Below are 12,941 nucleotides of genomic sequence, written 5' to 3' on the forward strand. Positions count from 1 at the left end.
GAATAAAGACATCTTTGGTAGCCATTGACATATGGAAGCTTACACCTTTTACCATTCCACATGTTTCAAAAGTGATCAGTGAGATGGATCATTCCACTTCTGTGGTTCTGTGGGGCCAATGGCAGTCTGACGTATATGTTGCCTTCGTAAAGACTAGACTTTCAACCCAATGCCAACGATTCATTCGTTACCTTTGAGTTGGCCGAGAAACAGTGTCCAGATTGTCATTGACTAGTTAGATGATGAAATGAGCATACCCCCTCAAATTCTTGGTGGACACCAGTACGGTTTGGACCAGATCTTTCGAGGTCAAGGGCATCAGTCTGTCCATCGCATTCAGGAAGACCCTGTCAGTCGAGTACTAGGATGGAATGTAATCATGCAGATCACATTAGTCTCCTTTTACCTTGGGACATTGCCCATAGGTCCTTGGACTCTTTTTCTTTGGATCCTGTGGTGGATGCTCAACAAGTCATGTAGTTCACCCAGCTCTTGAGGGACAAGCTGCAGCTCGCTTAAGGTGTGCAGCTGCAAGGTGGTGTGTGTTGGTCTGGCCTCCTCCTTTTTCCTGTCTTCCTTCCTCTTCTGGTGGGCAGAGGAACAGTGAATGAGCTGCCATGTGCTGGACTGGTGTGCATGCAGGCGATCTAGATGACTGAGTATTCTATGTATAATTTAACTGTTAGGATTAGTAGATGTAAATCCTTCCTTCTCTCTAGTAAGGGGAGAGAGGGGCTGACCATGACCAAACCAGTTGGTTGTTATTAGCTTTATAGTCTCCGACACTGGGGGTTCATCCAAGCCTTTTCCAATCAAGGATATTACATTCCTTTTAACTCAAAATGCCCAGAAGTCAGACAACTGAACATCTCTCTTGTTCAGTAGATCAGAGGTATGGCCTCCTTCCTTTGCTCTTCCATGACCAGGAAGAGAGTACCCAGGTGAGTCAAACTACCAGTCAGTTCAGAGGTTACTCAGAATCCTCCGTCCAAAAGTAAGTCTCCCATATGTAAAGATGGAAGGTTTGTATTTGTGTGGGAACAAATGACAAATTTTTAAAGTAATTTGTATTTTTCTTAACATACAAACCTGAGGCCTTCACATTAAGGGCCACCTAGGCCAAAAGGTAAACTGCGTAGAACTGAATGCACACCAACTTGGTAGGTAGTGCTTCCGCCCCTACCATCAGTAACTGTTACCATAACTTTGAAAATGTTTAATGACCGGATTATTATTATTAATGTAATCTTAATAACATTTGAAAATTAGTAAATAATTTTTTTATCATAAATTTATTTAATTTTGAAAATAACAAAATACACTAGTTATTGAATCATCGAATTTTTTGCGAATAATTTATAGATTTGTTCCACAGAGAATCATGCGAATACAGGGGTTTACTGTAATGATTATTTCACAAAATTAGGTTATAATATATAGTATTAGTAAACATCAAACTAAAATCAATCATATAAAAAGAGGGAAAACTTCCTCACAAAGCAGCAGAGCTACAAGCCAATCAGCAACTAAAAAAGCTGGTATCCTGCTCTGTGATTAGCTTTTCTAATCCTTCTGGTCAATAGCGTGTCCTGCTTCAACCCAATCAGCATTGAGGTAACATAACCTGCTGTGTGATTCACTACTTCTAACCCTTCCAGCCAATCTATCTATCTATCTATCCATCTCTCACATTCTATGAGCATTCTTTGGCATAGAGAGAGAGAGAAAGGGCTGAACTAAGTTGTCTGTATCGGTTAAACGGTTGAAAAATGTCGGGGCAATAGTTATTTTTATACATATTACGATGTTAATCAATATAATAATACGGTATATATATGTGTGTATGTATATCTTTCTATCAGCCACTCTCCCTTTCTATTTGTCTATTCATCTCTCACATTCTATGAGTATCCTTTGGCATAAAGAGAGAGAAAGAGAGATTGTCCAGGTGCTAACTCCCTTCACAGTCAATATATCAAGATAATTGACAGTTACACCTTCACGCTTCCCCGAGTCGGAGACAGAAAAGGGTCAGGGAAAACAAGGATTGAGCAAAAATCTTAACTAATTTACTATATTTTCCTTAATGAGTTGATAATTTGCTGTGTCATACAAAACAAATAAACGTACATGTTGCATATGCATAAAAATTCTCTCATGTCAGTGAGAGAGAGAGAGAGACAAAAAATACAACTCACACTAGTGACAGTACACACCAAAGTATCAAGCTGCAAGCTTTGTGATTGGCTACTTACAACCCCTTCAACCAATACATGTCATCATGGAGAGAGAGAGGGGTGAGCATTGTTTTTTTTATACAGTACATATTACGATGATAATATAGATTGATATTGACGGATTTTCCTTTAACATTTGTTTGGTATTTTACTGTTTTTGCATCAATATTAATATTTGACAATTAGTAAATCAATTATTTATACAATAAAAAAAATACATGTTACATATGTATACAAATCCTCTCTTATCTCAGTAAGAGAGAGAGAGAGAGAGAGATTAAAAATACTTATACATTATGGCCAGTACATACAAAGTACAGGCTACAAGCTTTGTGATTGGCTACTTCCAACCCCTTCAGCCAATAGCATGTCGTCATGGAGAGAAAGAGAGTGGGTGAACATCCTTTATTTTATACAGTATGTATTACAATGATAATAGGTCAATATTGAGGGATTTCACTTTAACATGTGATTGATATTTTGCTGTGTTTACATTAATATTAATATTTGAAAATTAGTGAATAATTTTTTATCATAAAAAGTGTATTTAGTCATGAAAATAGAGTAATTGGTGAATAATGCTCTGCAGAAAAATTCACAAATTAGTGAATTTTCTGCAATGTATTTAGAGATGAGTTCCACATAAAAACTCACAGTTAGCTAAAGGTGTAATTGTTGATCAGCAATCTTGTGCGTGCACACTGTAAACCTGATTAAATGTACAGTTAACCCCCAGTATTCGCAGGGGATAGGGACCACAACCCCCTGCGAATACTTGACACCCCACTAAAAACTTGAATTGTTCAAACACCAAAGATGCCCTCTAAAAGTGCTTTTAGCTGCCTATTTTATTAGTTCAGACACCAAATATACCTTACTGGATCATTCTAAAACATTTAATATTAAATATAATTTCAGTGTCACTAAAAAATAATTTTATATCCTTTCAATCACTATATCATTCCAATACATATCATTTCTGAGCATCATATCAGGGTTTGCTGTAAGGAGGTCCCTTGGGTGCTATAAAGGGGTCCCTCCTGAACCTGTGGAGGGGAAAGAACCCCTTTTTTTACCAGCCAGTGCTTTTATGTGTAAAATTGGTATGAAAAATTTGTATTTTTATTTTTGTACATAAATACTGTATGTGATACTATAATCACAAAACAGCTGTCGCTGTAAACATTCTCTCTCTCTCTCTCTCTCTCTCTCTCTCTCTCTCTCTCTCTCTCTCTCTCTCTCTCTCTCTGTACTTTAATACTTGCTTTGACAAATAAGTTGTATTTTTGTTATCTCAATGAATCATTGAGATAAGAGAGATTATTCTGGGCATATGTAAGATGTATGTTTTTGTATTGTATACTGTAGTTTTATAGATGAACGTGACATTACTTTGTTATTAATTTTTTTATATTTTCCATACTATAATTACAATGTTTATGCATTTCTATAGTAAATTATGTAAAATTTTAAAATAATGCTTATCGATTCCCTGTCTTCTCCAAAGCTTCAGAGTAAGGGGGTGCGTAACCTGTCAGTTAATTTGACATATGGACCATGAAGGGTAGAAAATGTTGCCCATTCCATTGTTAAATATGTTGCCCACTTGATTCTCTCTCTCTCTCTCTCTCTCTCTCTCTCTCTCTCTCTCTCTCTCTCTCTCTCTCTCCATAATAATTCATGAATGGTTTCAAGAGATATTTAATGTAAGGACAACATCCCATTCCCTCTCTTTCTCTCTCGCCTTATTCGAGGGGTTCTGGAGTACTACTGTACTTATTATTACAGGTACAGTATTATCATCATTATTACTATTATTTATAATCTTAATCATCTTGATATTAATTTTTTTAAATTAGTAAATTATTTTTTATCATAAAATGTTTAGTCCTGAAAATAAAGACAAAATGCACTAATTAGTGAATATTTCTCGATGAAAAAGTCCACAAATTGCTAAATTTTTCACGAATAAGTTGGGGATGAGTTCCACAGAAAAATCCATAATAGCAGGGGTTGACTGTATGACAGTTTGCTTTTAGCCCTATTAATTAGTCAAACACTAATTTAATGTAACATGCATTATAAATTGAACTGACTGAAAAGGTGATAGACATGGTAAACCTAGCCTGTTATATTCTACCGAAAATGAAACTCACCATAGAGCCATGATACTCTATGCAAAAAAAAAAAAAAAAAAAAAAAAGTTGGAATGGATTGAAATGGATTCTGCACTGATTGAGAGCTACTCTCTAATTAATGCTAAACTTTGTTTGGAATGAAAGAGGTAATGCATCGTGGCATCTAGGGGCAAACATATATTAGCTTGCATGTTGAATGCCAAGTAAACGAGAACCAGGACAGTTTTTTTCTGGTCAAAATGCATCAAGTATTGAATTCATTGAGTACCGAGGTATCACTATTTCGTTACAAGTATGAGAAAATAAGCTAGATAATTGTCTAGTATAAATTCAGTTTAAAGTGTGATGGTTATTCTTTATAACCATATTGACTTTTTATGTTTATGCAGTGTTTACAAGGTAGGGGGAGTATGGGTATGGGATGCTGTTTTACACTCTTAGAGTTTTTAACTTGTCTTTATCCGGATTTCGCCCTTATCTGAGTGTCCTTGGCTCGATAAATCTTGATAATCAAAATTACCACAATTACAAAAAGAAAGTTATTTACAATATAAACTTGAAAGTACCTTCTGGATCCTATCTACAGAGTGCGCTCTGTCTAAATACGTTCTAATTATCTAGTTCTATTTTCTCCATTACACAAGTGCAGCTTCAAAATTTACAAATAGCTCAATACACTTTTGAAAGGTTATCTGGAGGTAGCTATAGACACGGGATGGTTATAAGATTTGACAATAAGATGTTGCAGTAAGATTGGCTGCAAGGTAATGCTATAGGATCCAGTTAAAGAGTGTAGCTACAGGTTATGTCTGCAGGATCCCTGTCACACCTTTCTGTAAGAGAGAAAGGTGGATTAGTTTCAATGGAGGATGAAATTAACATTTCATAGTATACTAATCATGTCAGCCTACTTTATTATGACTGTTGAAACTAATAAAAAAAATTAAGAGTTATTTTGTATTTTTCTTATGCATACAAACCAGAGTTATATATATATATATATATATATATATATATATAATTTATATATATGCCCATCACATCCACTCATGTAGTTCCAAATGCCAAAGAAGAAAAAATGCTGAATCACATACCACTTGTTAACTACCTTGTTACCAAGTTTCAGTGACCAATTCCAGCTCATGCTGTGGAATACCCATACAAAAAGCTTCTAGTTTGTATAGATAGGAAAAGTGCAGTTTACTTTGAATTGTTTTGTAGATAAAAATATTTTTGTAATTTTTTAATTATTTAGGTTGGCCCAGCACATCACTTACGTTCACCAACATTGTGCACAGCCTCCAACTCAGTTCAAACCTCTAGATATGAAACTAATGAGGCGGTATGTGGCTCTATGTAAGAAAAAGGTAAGTTTTTATTTAGTTTTACCTGCTAAGTGTATATGCTGTATCTAGTAAGTTGAAAAGTACATATCAATTAACATATTTTTTGACGTCCATATATTATTTCATTACAACCCTATTAACCACATTCTTGATTATGGTTGTCTCATGTTCCCAGGGTTACCAGGTTTTTGAATGCCAGACAGGAAGGTAATTAATATTCATTTTCCATCTAAGATACTCTGGTATTAGGTAGGGACTCACTTTATTTTAAATGAACTTCAGTGTTGGTAACTGATATTTTCTTTTCCATAGTTTTGTACTTCACTGAGGGTTATTATACTAGGGCCTAATATATTTTTAAGTTTTTCCATATCACCTTCCATTTGTTTTAGCCTTTCTTCTGCGTGCACTCAGTAAGTGATAAAGATTAATTTGCATTCTAGGTATTTTTGGTTTTAGGCCTTGTGAATCCACAATGCTATTGTGAAACACTGCAAAAGTAATTTTAGCTGAAATTGAAGTGACGTCCTGTATACTAACTTGACTGTTCTGCAGAATATGAAATGAAGAAACATCAAAGGACTGAATGTGGTAACTTGGAGGCATTGCACTTACATAGGTTGTAATGGAAATATTAACTTTGCTCTCTCCTTTTTTTTTTTAAGTAGGCCTAAATTTAGAGAAAAATTGTTTAAAAGCTCAAGAGATGAACAAGCTGGTTTTTAGAAAGTCAGAAGTTGCACAGAGCAAATATTGTGCAAAGATATACTGTGCAGCAGTGTAGGGAATTCAAACATCCCCAGATGATAGTTTTAGTTGGTTATGGTCACTATGTCATACTCCTTAACTCTGACGATATTGGTTTGAGTCAAAATCTGTGTGCCAGGACACATCCTTCACTGACCAAAAATGCTGAGCTATGATTTTCTTTGATCACTTTGTGTAACATTATACTTAATGGTACATTAATGAATTTGGTTTTATTTTAAAGCTAAAGAGTTTAAATTTATTGTGATATATTTAAAGTTGTCAAAAGAAATATTGGTAAAAGTTGACCATAATGAAAAATTTATAATTGAGGAAAAAATGATAAATTGGAGAAAAGAGATATCCACAGCATAAAAGTATGATAATTTGCCTTTCCAGTGGTATGAAATTAATTACTATTCAAGACACAAATGATGCCATGAAGTGCATTAAAAAATGTAATATATACTTGAGTGGCGTAAGTTTGCCAAGTAGAATAACGGTTTATGTTACTAAAAAAAAAACTTTCGCTTAAATCAGAATATAAACCAGTATCCATGGCAACAAGAAGCATCCATTAGTGCCATACAGTAGCTCCTCGGTATACAAATTTAATTAATGCCAAATTCCAGTTTGTATATTGAAAATTTTATATATTAATATGAATACTATATTCCCATAAGGAATAATGGGAATTCAATTAATTCATCCCACACTCAAGAATTTCCCAATATCCACCCTTTGTACCCATTTTAATAAAATTATTTCAAGTGCAAGGACAATATATTTAATGATAACCAAATTTAAAAAAAAAAAAAATAGTGTGTGTCACAATAAAATTTAACATAAAAGATGAACAGAATCATGTCACTGTAGTGACGCCTAGCTGGCTTGAGATAAGGGAGGGAGCGTTTAGTTGAGGAAAGAAGAAGAGAGAGTAAAAATTGACCATGCATTATGTATGTAAAAGCAGTAACAATTCACATGAGTAAAAGAAGGTAATTTCACAATAAATTTAATATATACAATTTAAAAAGTCGAATGCAATACAGTAACAATAAAAAGTCGTAAGAGAATCTTACCTTGAGCGAGTGTTTGGGACAGTGCTAGTGAGGCGGTAGAGAGGTGAGGGAGGGGATGTGGGTTATCGGGGGGGAGACGGGTCCGCTTCCCACTGACTTCCCAGGTGTGCCACTGGGACCAGGCTCGGATGATTTTTCACTTTCACTACATTTTGCTTGTTTCCTTTCACTTTCACTTGATTTGCCAGAATCAATTCTTTTTGTTACAGTAAAATACCTATCGAGTGACACTTTGCAATTTTTAGTACACTGTAAAAGTAACTCATCCTACATCATCAAACAAACCGGAACAGTGTTCTGCTTCTGCGTGCCTTGGATTGTTGTTTTTACAAATTTCTTTAGATCTTCCCATGTTTCACACCATTTCTTGACTTATATGAATGACAGTGGTGAAGTCAGCCGGACACTTTCCACCTTATCCTTGGATGAAGAAAGTTCCCCTAACTCACCTCTCTTTGTCTCTTTGAGCATCTCTATCAATTCACCCACTGTCAGCTCCTCCTTGTGTTCATCAGTCAGTTCATTTGTGCTCTGAATTTTGGATTGTATTTTCTTTAGTTAAAGCATTGGATTGTATGGCTTTTGGTTTGTTATTGGCAATATGAATTCCTCTTCTGAATCTTCCCTATCTAAATCTGTTAGATTTTATAAGGTATGACCAGATTATGTTAATTGAAGTATGATACTATGAAATATGCTTTGATCACAGTGCTGTAATTGTGAATCAGACAACCACTGTGAACATTGCAAGCATGTGTGTTTGGGAGAGAGAGAGAGATGGTAAATTGCAGAATTTGAGAGTATTAGATCCTACACCTCTGTCAGCTCAGGGAAGTAAATTAGATTCGATGCAGCCTGACATTGATTCTGATAAATCTAGATGGATTTTTGTGTTACAAATTTGAATCTTTTGTATCGAACGTGTCTTGTGTTGGCAGTGACAGTGTCTCCCTGTTTCTTTGGCAATTCCGTTGACAGTCTTGCCTGTCACCTTGGGACCCCTGCTGACAGGCCAGGTAGTCCCTTTATTTCCAAATTAGGAATAACATCCCAGAATGTTCTAGAACATTCCCTCTGTCTCCTGCCTTTGCTTCTTGGTCTTCCATGGACAGGGTTAGATCACGGTTGCCTAAGGACAGGTATGGTAGGTCTAGGTTTTCGTGTTTTATGGTAGGTCTAGATCTTTGTGTTTTATGTTAAGTCCAGATCTTTGCAGTTGACCCTGTTTTCCCTGGGTTATTCTAGCGATTCATCTGAGCCAGGTAACTGAGCACTATCCGTATGAGTGCTGGTGTTGTACCTGCAGCCGTTGCTAGGAGCCTTGGGTCTGTAGATACGGTAGACATTGAGGTGGTAAGTGCTTGTGCGAGTTCTCCCTTTCGATCAGCGATGGTCCAAATTTTATTTTAGACAAGGCCACTGCTATGTTTGTGCCTGGGCTTTTGCAGCTTTTATGGACTGTCCTTCAAGAGCTTAGGGTTAGTGTGCCAGATATTTGCATTCCCCCACGGGTCTGTTGGTTTCTGCTAGTCCAAGGCCATGGGAGGTGTCAATTCCATTTACAGTTCCGCATGTGTTGATGAATCGGTGTGAGGTATTGTCCAGGCAGCGCTAGGTGTTACAGAGTCTGCTTGGGCCATCATCGAGTCTGCACAGGCATCAGCGAATCCTCACAAGGCATCAGCGAGTCCACACAGATCTGTTGAGGCTGCTTTAGGCATTGAGTCCTATTTCTGTTCGTAGGCCTTGGAAGGCATTACATATGAGTGGTCAAACTTATTGTGGCCTCAGTAAGGCGCATCAGACTTCCAGTTTTGGAGGGTAAGTTGCCTAAGAAGGGTACGTTCTCCTGCACTTATGATAATAATTTGACTCCTTCCTGTGCTGAGAGAGCTTTTGGCTTTCAAGTTTCTGTTAGAATGGATTATAAGAACTTAACTTGTGGTCTTGCAAGACTGTCTTGTTCTTGGGCTGCTACTTTTGTCTCTTATGAAGGGGACTCTTACAGACCTGACTCTTCCTGTCAGCATTATCCTGTGCCTCCTATACAGGATGTGGAGAAGGAAGAAGAGCATGTAGATCTCTACCCTCAGTTTTTAAGGAATTGGTTCAATTATGCATAGACAGATATCCACAGTTCTTCCTTTAAACTATCAGATTCTGTACATGGGAGATTGACTTGATGGCAGATGTTCTCTAGGAAGTGTATGTTGCATCAAATGGGATTTTCCCCCCTTTTCTCCTGATCCAGCTATGGATGGTGCATTTATGTCCATATCTTTCCTGGCAAGAGAGGCAGTAAGAGCTTGTCTAATACCATTGAAGCTATTTCTTTTAGTCAGTCATGTTGAACAGTGTCTGAAGGAGTTGATGAATTTCCTCCTTTGGCCAGGGGTCCTCGGAGTTCACTCAAAAGAGCAGCTATGCTCTCTGTTGGTTCCTCCAGGCACCCTCCTTAGCAGACAGTCATTGGTTTCAGCTTACCCCTTTTGGGAAAATAATAGAGGACAAACTGTCCTCTTCTATAGCTGCAGAGATGGAGAAAACTGAAATAGAACTTTTCTCCACAGTCCCAGGTCACTAAAGGGAAGTCTCCTATCTCTTCCTCTTTGGGCGATACTTTTACTAGATTTTAATTCACACAATCCACTTTGGGGTGGTAAGTTTTAAGACACAGAGGGTAGGATTGTTGATGTCATTGTTAATAATAATGAACTTCAACATGATAGTGATCACTTTCCTATCCATTTGAAGATTTTGAGAAATGTCCCCTCAAATTTTCCTGTTAAATGGAAGGAAAGGGAACCAGATTGGGTCAAATTTCGAGTCCCATATAAAGGCTTATGAGTACTTTGCCTCTGAAATATTGAATAGTTCTGAAAACAAAGTACCTAACACCAAAGGGAAACCATGCAGACCTGCTGTTCCATGGAGGTATAAAACCTGTGGTAATTTGAAGAAAATTACCAGGAAATGTTATAGGCCTTATACATCCAGTCAATCTGCAACAGCAAAATCTAATTTACCAACAGGCCACGGCAAAACAGAAAATATTTTTAAAAAGTAAAAAGAGAATCCTGGCTTTTTATATAAATGTCATAAATTCTAAGACCCCATCCAGGTTAATCAGGAAAAAGATAAGAAATCCAAGTGGCAAATACATTCCACCTCCAACGCCTTGTCTGAAAATCAGTGGAGACCGTGTCACCAAGCCTGATGAAGTTGCTGAAAAACTGGGTGAACATTTCTCTGAAGTATTGAAGTTTTAGGAACTATTCAACTTGGTTCCAGAATATTAGGAATTCAACCATTTCCCTTAATTTAAATTCTGGAAATGATGAATCTCATAATGCCAAGTTAACTTAAGGGAATTTAAGGGATGCTATTATCATCTGAATCACATTAAATGATGATATTCTTTGTAGGAAAATCTGGGATAAAGGGATGCTCTATTATCATCTGAATCGACATCCCCTGGAAATGATAACATTCTTTGTAGCATGCATAAAAATTTACAGATTCAGCTAAATCTTATCTTAAAATCTTTTAACAAAATCTGGGAAACTGGTATTCTTCCCCCTTCTTGGAAGATTGCAGTTGTCCCCATTAAGAAACCATTGAAAGTTCCACGTCTTCCTACAAGCTATCGGCTAATATCTCTTACAAGTTGTGTGTACAGATTGTTTGAGAAAATGGTGAATTCTAGGCTAATGTGGCATCTAGAGGAAAATGGTTTATCATCTGTCCAATTTGGCTTTAGGAGAAATCATTCCACTCTGGACTCACTACTAAGAATATCGTCCAAAGTTCAGCAAGGTTTCTCAAAATGCAGTCAGACTATTGGAGTCTTCTTTGATCTCGAAAAAGCCTGTGACACTACAGTACTTTGCATTTTGGCATTGTTGAGCGGCTTCATGAAATGGGAATACAAGGTAATATGTTAAATTTCGTCAGCTTATTTCTAAGTGGTAGATATATTAAAGTTAGAATTGGAAATACCTTGTCTAATGGTTTTGAGCCAGAGGAAGGCATCCCACTAGGCAGTGTATTGAGTGTCACCTTATTTGCTGTGGCTATAAACAGCATTGTTGAATCTGTCTCACCTCCAGTAAAGGCATCTTTGTTTGTATATGACTTTGCTATATATGTCAGTAGTTATGATGCTACTGCAGCTTGTAATTTCTTGCAAAAGTCAGGAATCGGGCTGATGACAATGGCTTTCGATTCTCCCATTCCAAACCTGTGGCAGTTCATTTTACTAGAAGTACTTGAAACGAAACCATTTCAAATATTAAGCTGAAAGACATTCTAATACCATATGAGGAGGAGGTGATGTTTTTAAGGATGATGTTTGATAAGAAGCTAACATGGGCTGGTCATATTGACTCCTTGAAAATTAAGGTAAAGAAATCCCTTAATATTTTAAAAGTAGTCTCAGGTTTTAACTAGGGTACTGATAAGAGATCACTTTTCATGTAAGAATTAGTGCTGCAATTGACAGTGTGTCTTTTAAAAATGAAAAATTAAGGCAATACATTGCCCTAAGTTGCCTCCTTGGTTGACCCCAGAACAATCAGTCTGTCAAAAAGCTGCTGTTAAAAAATCAGTTAATGTCTAGGGAGTGAAGATTTGTTTTCTTGATCATGACCAAATGCATTCGGCTAGACTATCTAATAATGCCTCTATTTTTACAGCTGAATTAACTGCATTAGCCAAATCTCTTGTGATTGTTTCTGCTCAACAGGGTAGTACTTACACCTTATACTCAGATTCCTATAGTGCACTCATGGCCATTGAGCAATATAACCCCAAACATCCAGTTATTCAGTATATTCAAGAATGATTGTATAGGCTTGCTTCCAAATTCAAATTAGTCCATTTTTGCTGGGCCCCTGCCCATGTAGGCATTGTAGGTAATGAACTTGCTAACCATGAAGCAAGGGATGTCATTACTAAAGATGACATCCTATTCCCGCTACCAACAGGAAATGGACTATTCACTCATATATCAAAAATAAATGGCAAGTGTGCCAGTCTTCTCCCCGTCTGCCCAACAATAAAAAGTACGGGAAGATCAGACAAAGTATTGAACACTTGCCATCTGGATTCCAGCAAAACCGTAGGGTAGAAATTGTATTGTGTCGTCTGAGAATTGGCCATACTCATTTGACCCACATATTCCTTTAGGAGGTGGGAACTGCACTAGTCTGTATACAGTGTGACACTCTTACTGTGGAACATGTTACTGTATTGCATTGCCATAGGTATGCTGCAGCATGGCAAAGACGTGTTAGTGGGCAGGGATATAGCAGAACTGATTGGTCCTAATGTAGTTGTTAATAATATTGTTGCATTACTCAGAGACATTAACCTTTATAATGAATTTTAATA

At 36.8% G+C, this 12,941-nt stretch overlaps 1 protein-coding gene across 1 annotated transcript in view; it reads left to right on the forward strand.

The window, feature by feature from the left end:
- Positions 1 to 12,941, forward strand: part of Mcm7 (minichromosome maintenance 7) — a 224,013-nt gene that overhangs the window by 168,222 nt on the left and 42,850 nt on the right. The window contains exon 10 of the mRNA XM_067108054.1: positions 5,631 to 5,742. Coding sequence (XP_066964155.1) covers positions 5,631 to 5,742 — 112 coding nt within the window. The remainder of the gene's footprint in view (positions 1 to 5,630; positions 5,743 to 12,941) is intronic.

The sequence above is a fragment of the Macrobrachium rosenbergii genome, chromosome 8 (assembly GCF_040412425.1).
Source record: "Macrobrachium rosenbergii isolate ZJJX-2024 chromosome 8, ASM4041242v1, whole genome shotgun sequence".
NCBI lineage: Eukaryota > Metazoa > Arthropoda > Malacostraca > Decapoda > Palaemonidae > Macrobrachium > Macrobrachium rosenbergii.